At 42.9% G+C, this 11,956-nt stretch overlaps 1 protein-coding gene across 1 annotated transcript; it reads right to left on the minus strand.

Annotated features, from left to right (window-relative positions):
- Nucleotides 1-663: 663 nt before the first annotated feature.
- On the minus strand, nt 664-11,513 carry ZNF45 (zinc finger protein 45). The gene is made up of 4 exons (XM_044922171.1): nt 11,499-11,513; nt 7,511-7,637; nt 6,191-6,286; nt 664-2,909 (listed from the first exon to the last, which is right to left on the minus strand). Exons 1-4 carry the CDS (start codon nt 11,511-11,513, stop codon nt 1,081-1,083), a joined length of 2,067 nt encoding a protein of 688 aa, XP_044778106.1. The 3' UTR covers nt 664-1,080.
- Nucleotides 11,514-11,956: the final 443 nt, after the last annotated feature.

Here is an 11,956-nt window from a genome sequence, read left to right on the forward strand (position 1 = left end):
GAAAGCATTTACCAAAACACAGAATGATACATCAAAGAGTCGATTTTACTGTATACAAACTATTCCTTGATAATAATTTTACAAAGAATGTTAGCTTGTAGAATTTTCATAGATGCCTTTCATCTCACTGAGGAATTTTTATCACAAATGGACACTGAATTTTGTCAATCTTACTTTCTCTCAATCTACTAAAATGATCATAATTTGATCAAGAGAATCCAGAAGACATAAAAGAGTACACACATTGAACCAAAGAACAGACTTAACTGTGAGGTATAGCAATCATACTTGTTGCCACCGGAGGTGGGAATGACGAGAAATGTACACAAGGAAACATTCTGGTTTAATAGAAATATTGTATACATTGATTTTGGTGATTACATAAGTGTATACATTTGTCAAAATTCATAAAGCTGTAAACTTGAGATTTATGCATGTTGCTGCAGGCAAATTATACCTCAATAAACTATTAGCATACAAAAATGCTGGTCACAACCCACTGAAGTGATTTTGGACCTACTGGCAGGTTGATAAACACTAGTTCACAGGACCTGCAGGGTTGGGAAAATGAGCCCATGTGTCTTAACTTAAATGTCCTCCAAGCCTTACAGCATTCCTCTTCTAAGTACATTTCATAGAAATTTTTAGAGAACTGAATAAAAATTTCATATATGACTGTTCTCCCTTTCACTCATTTAACATTCCTGAACACCTACCATGTGTGAGGCACTGAGAAGACTGAATAGATTTGGCAGTCAACAAATCCCTACTCTCCTGGAGTTTATATTCTAGTGGAAAAGATTCTGGCACTTCCATCTCAGCCCTTCGGTTAACTTCAGATCAGATTCATCCTTCCTAAGCCTCTCCTCTGTGTAGTATTTGCTAAATGTCAAGGTTCTGAATGAAGCCCTTATGTCGCCATTCTCATGAGGCTTCTCTGCTGTGTGGTCACCCAACCACTGTGACATGTCAAGCCCTGGCTAAATACTGACTCTTTTATAAATAAATGCTTTGTCTTCTAGGAAAGGTCTGATTATTAGACTATTTCAGCACCCATTTGAGGTATTAAAACATATAATTTTATGGAGCTTCTTTCCTGTGTGAATTCTCCGGGGAGGGCAAGTCCTTATCACCCTCATCATCAGCATGCACTCGCTGATGAATTATAAGACTTGAGCTCCAACTGAAGCCCTTCCCACACTCCTCACATTTATATGGTTTTTCTCCAGTGTGAACTCTCTGATGGGCTTGAAGGTATGAGCTCCAACTGAAGACCTTACCACACTCCTCACATTTGTACGGTTTCTCTCCGGTGTGGACCCTCTGGTGGGCTTGAAGATAGGATCTCTGTCTGAAGCGTTTACCACACACATCACACCGGTATGGCTTCTCTCCTGTGTGGACTCCACGATGAGCCAGAAAATTTGACGCCCGACAGAATCCTTTCCCACACTCCTCACATTGGTATGGTTTCTCCCCAGTATGGCACCTCTGGTGGGCTTGAAGCTGTGAACCCACACTGAAGCCCTTCCCACACTCTGCACACTGATATGGTTTCTCTCCCGTGTGGACTCTTTGATGCACCTGAAGACTCGAGAACTGGCTGAAGGCCTTACCACACTTCTCGCATTTATAGGGTTTCTCTCCGGTGTGGATTCTACAATGAACATTAAGATCTGAACTCCGGCTGAAGCCCTTCCCACATGTACCACATTTGTATGGTTTTTCTCCAGTGTGGCCTCTTTGATGGGCCAGAAGATTTGAGGCCTGACTGAAGCCTTTCCCACATTCCTCACATTTATAGGGTTTCTCTCCTGTATGGACTCTGAAGTGAATGTTAAAATCTGAGCTACGACTGAAGCCCTTTCCACATGCATCACACTGATATGGTTTCTCACCAGTGTGGCCTCTCTGATGGTCCAGAAGATTTGAGGCCCGACAGAAGCCCTTCCCACATTCCTCACATTTGTAAGGTTTCTCTCCAGTGTGGCTTACCTGATGGGCCTGAAGGTGTGAACCTACACTGAAGCCTTTCCCACACTCTTCACATTTATAGGGTTTCTCTCCTGTATGGATTCTACAATGAATGTTAAGGTGCGAGCTGTAACTAAAGCCCTTGCCACATGCCTCACATTTGTACGGTTTCTCTCCAGTGTGGATTCGCTGATGAGCCTGTAGTCGCGAATGCCAACTGAAGCCCTTCCCACACTCTTCACATCTATAAGGTTTCTTTCCCATGTGGACCCTCTGGTGCACTTGAAGATACGAGCTCTGACCGAAACTCAGCCCACACTCCTCACATTTATAAGGTTTCTCTAATGTGTGGACTATCAGAGGAGCTTGACAATGTGAGCTTTTCCCAACATTCCTCCCACATTCCTCGAATTTGTGTGGATTCTCTCCAGGGGGAACTCTCTGATGATGGCGAAGATATGACCTCTGTCTGAAACCCTTACATGACGTATCATACTTGTATGATTTCTCTCTGCCATGGACCCTCTGATGGGCTTGAAGGCTTGACAGTCGACGGAAGGTGTTTTCACATTTTTCACATTTATAGGGCTTCTCTCCTACATGAGCTGTCTGGTTAGTTTGAAGATGACAGCGCTGAATGAAACCTTTCTCATGCTCCTCCCCCTGGTAGGGTTTTCCTCCCGTGTGGTCTCTGTGGTGAACCTGAAGATGTGAACTCTGAGTAAAGCCTTTACCAAACTCTTCATCTTTATAGAGTGCATCACCTCGTTTTTCCAACTCGGAGCCAGTTCCTTGAATTTTGACCATGGAATCTTGGCACTGGGTTAACTCCTTTGTAACCTGTTGCCAGATTTGCGAGCAGAACAGCTCTTCATGTGGGAGGTACTTTAATCCAATTTCCTGAAAAGTCTCCAGGTCATTTAGATTCTTGTCTCCTATAAGAATAAAGAGAATTTAGAGATGAGGCATATAAACACTTTGTTCGGAGATGTCAAGGCTATAAACCTAGGTCCGTTTAGAATCATACTAAGTTTTAGGGGCGCCTGGGTGGCTCAGTCGTTAAGCGGCTGCCTTTGGCTCAGGTCATGATCCCCGGGTCCTGGGATCGAGCCCCGCATCGGGCTCCCTGCTCTGCAGGAAGCCTGCTTCTCCCTCTCCCACTCCCCCTGCTTGTGTTCCCTCTCTCGCTGTGTCTCTGTCAATTAAATAAATAAAATAAAATAAAATAAAAAAGAATCATACTAAGTTTTACACGTGAGAAACAGGTTAGAAATTTGGTGGCTGTAGATCAAGAAAAATGGTTCCTAGGGAGGCTTTACAAAGATGAAGCTGCACCTTACTAAAAGCCTTGTTTTTGCTATAGCATATGTCTGATAAATAGTTTCCACATAATTCTGCCTGTTGCACACACATCTGACCAAAGGCTCAACATGTCTAGTAAGACCCTTATAGACAGATTATCAAAAGATGTCCTCAGGCAATGTTGAAAACCTTTGTTTGAAATGATTTCACTGGAAGTTTATTCCATGTTATAAGCCCTGAAGCACTGGGTTGGTTGGAAAGACATGTTTGGGAGAACCTATCAAGTAAGTGCCTAAAGTTCAGGGTATAAGCAGAGAGTGGTCTTTCGCCTCCTGCTGGGAAATATTCTTCAGGACGGCAATGGGGGAAGAGGTTTACAGTACCATACATCATATCAAAAACTCATAGCAATAAAGTTCCTATATCCTCCAGGGGAAAAAAAAAAAGAGTGACAAATCAGAAGCTACTCTTTTATACCAAAGCAAGAACTTGTGAGGAGGAAATGAACAGGGCATGGTACAGATTCTCAAAGTCAATACTGGTCAGGAAGAGTTATGTTCTCCTTGGAACTCTGTTCCACAGCTTGCTACCTACTTCTTTTCAGACCCCTCTTCAAAAAAAACCTTATCAGTGAGACCTCTTTTCCCATCCAATATCCAGCAGTAAATTCTCCCTATCCTTCGACACTCCTGGCCATCTGCCTGGCATTCGCCTTACCCTGTTTTGTTTTCACACAGCACGTATTACATCTAACAAACTATATATGTTTATGTCATTTATCTTTTTGTTTTATGTCTTCTCCCACCTGAATGCAGTATCCACAAGGCCAAGCATTTATATCATTCACTGCTTTATGATCGCTCCCAGAACACTGTGTGACAGTGTCCAATAAATACATGTTGAAAGGATAAATAAGTCCCCGTTTGACTTCCTTGTGAGAGTTTAAACTATGTTACAAGAGTAAAAGAGCTTTTCCAAGTAAGTTATCTAGAATAGGTAAGGGACTGGAAACAGCAATTTTGCTGGGAAGTTGAAGGCTTCACCAGATGTTGGGCTAACCTAAGTGGATGTTGCTGATAAGAAAATTATGCTGATCACAAAATCATGGCAAGAATCACTTGAAAGGAAAAAAGGGAAAAAAAAAATAAGGCATAAAAGTAGCCATGGGGCCTAGGATTGATTACTTCTGAAATTTTTGTACTCTCTTCCTGTGTAAAATTTTTTCTTTTTCACATAGGAGTCAATATTTAGAGCCTCAGGAATAATGTCTCTGAAAGCAGGCTGTCAAACTGATGGATACAGAAACATGTTCTTGTATGGACAACACCAGTTTTCCAAGTTACAGGTTGGGACTCCATGAGTCTGAAATAAATTTAGTGGCTTATGACAAGCATTAACAGGACAATATTAGAGGTGCTTTGGAAGTAAAGGTTTCTCTAGATAAAATACTTGCTAGAACCATACACACACACACAGATGACGGTAGGTGACACTGTTTTCTGTAACTCTTTGGAAGAGGTGGGTGGCTGCCATGAGGAAAATCTTCGAAGGGAAAGACTAACAGGAAAGCCAATTATTACCTGAGAATTTTTCTTTCTTGATAAAGTGTATTTATTTTCTTTAATAGGAGACCTGCCTAAAAAAGTGGCCATCAGAATCTTCATTCTAAAAAGTCGTTCTTCACCAAGACCGTATGATTCACTACTAAAGACTACAGAAAAGCCACAGAGGGAAAAGGATGTTCAACTTGGTTGCAAGTGCAAAGTCAAGCTTTCATTAAATGTGGGGGATTGGTTTTTTTTTTTTAAGAGAGAGAGAGAATGCTCGAGAGAGCCAGTGGGGGGGGGTGGGGCAGAGCAAGAGGGAAAATCTTGAGTAGGCTCCAAGCTCAGCGAGGAGTCTGATGTTGGGCTCTATCTCACAAACCTGAGATCATGACCTGAGCCGAAATCAGGAGTTGGATGCTTAACCGACTGAGCCACCCAGGCACCTCTAGATGTGGTTTAACGGATACATATCTACTTGTATCCAAAAAAGCACCTGATAAATTAGGATTAGATTAGATAATCATGGATAGGGGGTGCTGTTCTGGACTATGCCTTCATCACACGTTTCTGTTTATCACCCATTTAGTATGTCCACAACTAATGAAAAAAAGTCCATGTAAACCATTATTATCTCATTCATTCAACCAACAAGTATTTATAGCACATCTGTCCTCTGCCAAGTCTGTTTATACACTGAAGATATAGCAATAAAGAAAACAGAATTTCTTCCCTCCTGATAATTATATTCTAGCAGGAATACAGTGAGATAAACAAAAATATGTTAATATGGTGAGTGGTGATGAATGCCTAGACACCAAATCGGACAGGTGAAAAGGGAAAGGAGAATGGGGAAACAAGAAGGGGTCATGAACAGGGTGGTCATGGGAGGTCTTTCTTATGATGTTATGATTTGAGAAGAGACCTACGTGAAGGAAGGGAAGGGCCAAAAGGATGACAGAGAGAAAGGGCACTCCTGACAGAAGGAAGAACAAATAGAGAGAGGGTGATGAGGCAGGGCCATGGGTGGCAGAGCAGAGCGGCAAAACTGGACGGGACAGATTGACATGGGGGCAAGTGATAGGTCACATGTGCGGAAGGATGGGGGAAGAGCAAGGAGCAGGCAGCTGGGGCACCAAAAGCCACTTTAAGTACTTGGCTTTTACTCTGAATCAGATAAGAAGCTACCAGAGATTCAAGCAGAGGACAGGAGTTGACAGACATACAGAAGAATCACTTCGAGTGGAGAACGACTGTAAAAGAGCAAAGGAAGGGAGGGAGAGCGTGAGAAACTGCTGCAGAATTCAGAGGCGAGGCACTGCTGTGAAGGCGGACAGGAAGCATGGCCGACTCAGCCACACGGCTTTCACCTGAGGCACAGTGGCCCTGGGTTGCTGTCTTTATCATCCGAAGCTTTTCTTCTCTCTCAAACTGGAGTATTACATCTGGGGTGAAGGGTTGATGCCCTGTCAAAAGGCAAGGACAAACATTTAGAATTACTAAAACTTACTAAAATTACTAAACTACTAAAAATGTGGTTCTCGCCATATCATCTGTAGGACATCAAAATTAGTGATTTCCAAACTGTTAATTATGACCCATCAGAAGACTACGTTTGATGCAAAAAATCCAGGATATGTAGGCATTCAGTGTAAATTCTGGGAAAAAAGGTCTGTTTTCTTCAGACTCTTTCCACCATTTCTCACACGATTTTCAGCAACAGGCTATAGTTTTTGCTGCAATGTGCAGTTATTGCCAAAGGCTCTGATTATTGTATTTTATTTTTTTAAGATTTTGAATTTATTTATTTGACAGAGAGAGAGCGAGAGCAGGAACACAAATAGGGTAGTGGGAGAGGGAGAAGCAGGCTTCCCGCGGAGCAGGGAGCCTGATGCGGGGCTCCATCCCAGGACCCTGGGATCATGACCTGAGCTGAAGGCAGATGCTTAATGACTGAGCCACCCAGGCGCCCTGGCTCTGATTATTTTCTACCCTATTTTATTTCATTAAAAATGCTGGTACCGGGGCGCCTGGGTGGCTCAGTCAGTTAAACATCTGCCTTCGGCTCAGGTCATGATCCCAGAGTCCTGGGATCGAGTCCCATATTGGACTTTTTGCTCAGCGGGGAGCCTGCTTCTCCCTCTGCCTGCTGTTTCCCCTGCTTGTGTTCTCTCTCTCTCTGACAAATAAATATATTTTTTAAAAATTTTAAAAAAATAAATAAAATATGCTGGTACCAGGGGCGCCTGGGTAGCTCAATCAATTAAGCATCCTACTCTTGATTTTGGGTTGGGTCATGATCTCAGGGTCGTGAGACTGAGCCCTGCGTCAGGCAGCATGGAGCCTGCTTGGGATTCTCTCATTCCCTCTCCCTCTGCCTCTTTCCTCATTTGCACATGCACACGTGCACTCTCTCTCTCTCTCTCAAAAAAAAAAAAAAACAAACGCTGGTACAATGCCCTAAATGTGTGTCATGACCCACTAATCAGAGATGACCACAACTTGAGAAAGGCCAAAAATGTATACACAGCAGTCATCGAGTCAATTTACGGCTCATTTACAAAACATATTTTGACCAGAGGCAAAAGACCAGAAAAATGCCATCCAGTTCAAGAGCTCCAAAGCTCCACACATCCAAGGATACAATAAACACTGCAGGGGGCTGAAGTCCACAGGGCGCCTGTGCTCACCTACAGAGAGCAGGTTCCTGAAGTTCTCCAGCATCACGTCTCCATACAGCTTCCTCTGGGCAGGGTCGAGCAGCCCCAGCTCCTCCTCCGTGAAGACCACCGCCACGTCCTTGAACGTCACAGCCTCCTACAACACCAAGCACACACAACCTCAATCTTGAGCCCAATGGCTGCTGGGAGAAAGAGCACTGAGAAAACTGGAAGGGATGTGTACGAAGTAGCTTCAGATTCTAAGAGACCAAAGTCAATTTTTAAGATTTTTTATTTATTTGAGAGAAAAAGAATGAGAGAGAGAGAGAAAGCATGAGAGGGGGGAGGGTCAGAGGGAGAAGCAGACTTCCCGCTGAGCAGGGAGCCCGATGCGGGAATCGAACCCGGGACTCCAGGATCATGACCTGAGCCGAAGGCCGTCGCTCAACCAACTGAGCCACCCAGGCACCCAAGAACAACTTTTAAATAAATATTAGCCTCCTGTCTTAATTATTTTCTTAGAATAAGTTCTAAGAAGGAAAAATTATAATATCGAGGATATGCCACTTCAAAATTACTATGTAGGATGGCAGGTTTCCTTTTCAACTTTTTCTGTATTTCACCCCTCCCCTGAGAGAATATAAGTAGCCTTGATTCTCCACACCACACACAACACTGAATATAACCAATGTTTTTAAGTCCTATGTAATCTGATCAGTAAAAAACAACTTATTTTTCATTTTATACTTATTTGGTAATTAAACTATCACATTTTCATATATTTACTGGCTATCTTTATTTCTTCTTTAGTGCCTTGCCAGTCAATGTTCTTTGCTCATATTCCAATTGGGTTTTATTTTATCACTCTGTAAAATTTCTATTAGAGACTTCAAGCTTTTTTTTTTTTAAAACATACATAAGTATCATCACCCACATTTTGCTATTGTTCTTGTATAGCTTTGTGTACGGCATGGTTTCTCAACCCTGACACCACTCACATTTTGGGCCAGATAACTGTTTGGGGGGGGGGGCTGTCCCCTGCAATGTAGGATGTTTAGCAGCAGCCCTGGCTTCTATGCACCAGATGCTGAAGCCTCCCTCAAGTTTTGACACCAGAAATGTTTCCAGACATTGCCTGGGGGCAAAAATTACCCGTGATTAAGAATCGCTGGTGTAGGGCGCCTGGGTGGCTCAGTTGGTTAAGCGACTGCCTTCGGCTCAGGTCATGATCCTGGAGTCCTGGGATCAAGTCCCATATCGGGCTCCTTGCTCAGCAGGGGGTCTGCTTCTCCCTCTGACCCTCCCCCCTCTCATGTGCTCTCTCTCTCTCATTCTCTCTCTCAAATAAATAAATAAAATCTTTAAAAAAAAAAAAAAAAAGAATCGCTGGTGTACAGTACAGTCTCAACTTTTTCATATGGAAACTGTGTTTTCATTGCGGGAGCCCTGCACATCCAGGTGCCCTGAATGAGCAACAGAGATCCTAAAGAAGGAGCCACCAAAGAGTGACCAAGAAGAGGCAGTATTATATGTGGTGTCTTCCGTGAACGACAGCAACTAAGCACACACAGAATGGGCTAAGGCCCCGAGAAGAATTATTTTCCCTTGCCTCCCTCTTTATCCAAGTAAAACTCCTAGGAGTCTTTTTGGATCAGTTGGACCTTTGGTTTCCTGTGTGAACCTGAAGAGTTTTCTAAAATTCTACAATCCTGTTTCTTTGGAATTAACATGCAGAGGCGACCAAGTACTGCCTCTTAAGGTTGGTCGGAAACTAAATGCAGTAAGAAAAGCATCAGTAGGTCTTCCTGTACTACTAGACTTTTAAATTTAAGAACACTATTACTTTGATAAAAATAAATCAATATGTAAACAAAAAATATAAAATCAAGGTGCCTGGGTGGCTTCGTTGGTTAAGCGTCTGCCTTCAGCTTAAGTCATGATCTCAGGGTCCTGGGATGGAGCCCCGCATCAGGCTCCCTGCTCGGTGGGGAGTCTACTTCTCCCTCTCCCTCTGCCCCTCATGCTGGCTCTCTCGCTCTCTCCCTCTTGTTCTCTCTCTCAAATAAATATTTAAAATATACACATATAAATCAGTAAATAACACATGCACATGATAGGACTCAGACACAGGTTAGAAAGAATCTAGCTTTGGGGGTGCCCGGGTGGCGCAGTTGGTTAAGCAGCCGACTCTTCATTTCGGCTCGTGGTGATCTCACAGTCATGAGATCTAGCCCCTTTTCGGGCTCCCTGCTCAGCGTACAGTCTGCTTGAGATTCTCTTTTCCTCTCCCCCTGCCCCTCCAGCTCATTTTCTCTCTAAAATAAATAAATAAATCTTTTTTTTTTTTTTTAAGATTTTATTTATTTATTCATGAGAGACAGAGAGAGAGAAGCAGAGGGAGAAGCAGGCTCCCTGCTGAGCAGGGAGCCCAATGCGGGACTCGATCCCAGGACCCTGGGATCTTGACCTGAGCCGAAGGCAGACACTTAACCATCTGAGCCACCCAGGCGCCCTAAATAAATCTTAAAAAAAAAAAAGGAATCTAGTTTTCTTATGGGAAAGTATGGAAGAATACTTTCTCTGTGTGATGCATCAGTTATAGCTGGCTGCACTAGGCCACATCAGAGTGTTCTATGTACAAAATCCCCAAGGTACTACCTATCAAGTATACTTTTTCAATTTAGATTCCTGAAACATTAAGAACAAAGAAGAGCAAACTCCTCCAAATTCCTTTTTGAGGAAAGTGGTTATGTTAGGAAAACTGTTAGTGCAATATTCTTTTTTTTTTTAAGTATATCAAAATCAGAATTTATTATAATTTCACTTTCCTGGTCTTACTTTTTTTTTTTAAGCTTTTATTTAAATTCCAGTTAGTTAACATACAGTGTAATATTAGTTTCAGGTGTACGGTTTAGTGGTTCAACACTTCCATATAATACCCGGTGCTCATCACAACAGTGTTCTTTAACATAATAAAAATTCTAGGGACGCCTGGGTGGCTCAGTCGGTTAAGCGTCTGCCTTCGGCTCAGGTCATGATTCCAGGGTCCTGGGATCGAGCCCGTGCTGGGCTCCCTGCTCAGCAGGGAGCCTGCTTCTCCTTCTCTCTGTCCCTCTCCCTGCTCGTTCTCTCTCAAATAAATAAAATCTTAAAAAAAAAATTCTAGGGCACCTGGGTGGCTCCGTTGTTAAGCGTCTGCCTTCGGCTCAGGTCATGATCCCAGGGTCCTGGGATCAAGTCCCACATCGGGCTCCCTGCTCGGCGGGAAGCCTGCTTCTCCCTCTCCCACTCTCCCTGTTTGTGTTCCCTCTCTCGCTGTTTCTCTGTTAAAAAATTCTAAACTACCTAAATGTCCATGAATGGGGCAAAAGTTGTGAGACAAACACAGAGTACATCAATTTAAGGAAATATGATGCAGCCATTAAAAATGTAGGGAATATAATATCAATTAATTAGAAAAGGCATAATTTGAGGGGTGCCTGGGTGGCTCAGTCGTTAAGCGTCTGCCTTGAGTTCAGGTCACGATCCCAGGGTCCTGGGATCGAGCCCTGCATCGGGCTCCCTGCTCTGCGGGAAGCCTGCTTCTCCCTCTCCCACTCCCCCTGCTTGTGGGTCCCCTCTCTCGCTGTGTCTTTCTATCAAATAAATAAATAAAATCTTAAAAAAAAAAAGAAAGAAAAGGCATAATTTGAAAATTTTAACTATGTAACTATTACAAATATACAGTTATGAATGCGTATGAGGAAAAAAACATGGGGAAATGAAAACAGTTTTTATAAGGAAAATAGTAGTAAAGTGGGGGGGTTCACTGCTATTGACTTTTCTATTTTATTTGTGAAATTATAAAAGGGTAAATTAAAACAACAAAAATTAAACTACACTAAAATAAAAAGCAGTGATCCTCTGGCACAGAAGAGGTTTTGAAATGCCTGCTATTCTGTTTAATTGTTTCAAGAAAGCATTTAATCACTGAGAAATGAGACAATGGTTTAAAATCTACAAAGGAAGCCCAACTCACCTTGAACTTGGTCATTTTGTCCTCGTCCTTCTAAGAAAGGGCTGAGAAGTGCCTCCTGAGAAGGCACAAAAGGGGAAGGAGAAAAAAAAGCCATCAGAGTCTGGCCAAGACTGTCCTTAACCCATATGGCTAACATCACTACCCATATTTCACGCTTTACATCAAATAGAAATGGTGTCCTTTCCTCAGGGGGCTTGATGAGCAGAGTGTGAGCTGGATTCCTGAGACCACTGACTCCTTCAGCCGAGAGCCCCTGCACAATGAACAACCTGCTCAACCACACACGGTGCCCCTAACACAAGTTCTCCTTATAGCTTTTAGGGTATGAATCTGATTCTAGGGAGCGTGGACATCGAGAGTAAAGCACCCAGGTTGAGAGAGTAATCGCTGGGGCCAAATGTTTTAGGTCTATGGTACTGATACTTATCAGCTGTGAAATCTTTGACAAATTATTAATG

This window comes from Neomonachus schauinslandi, chromosome 16 (genome assembly GCF_002201575.2).
Source record: "Neomonachus schauinslandi chromosome 16, ASM220157v2, whole genome shotgun sequence".
Classification (NCBI taxonomy): domain Eukaryota; kingdom Metazoa; phylum Chordata; class Mammalia; order Carnivora; family Phocidae; genus Neomonachus; species Neomonachus schauinslandi.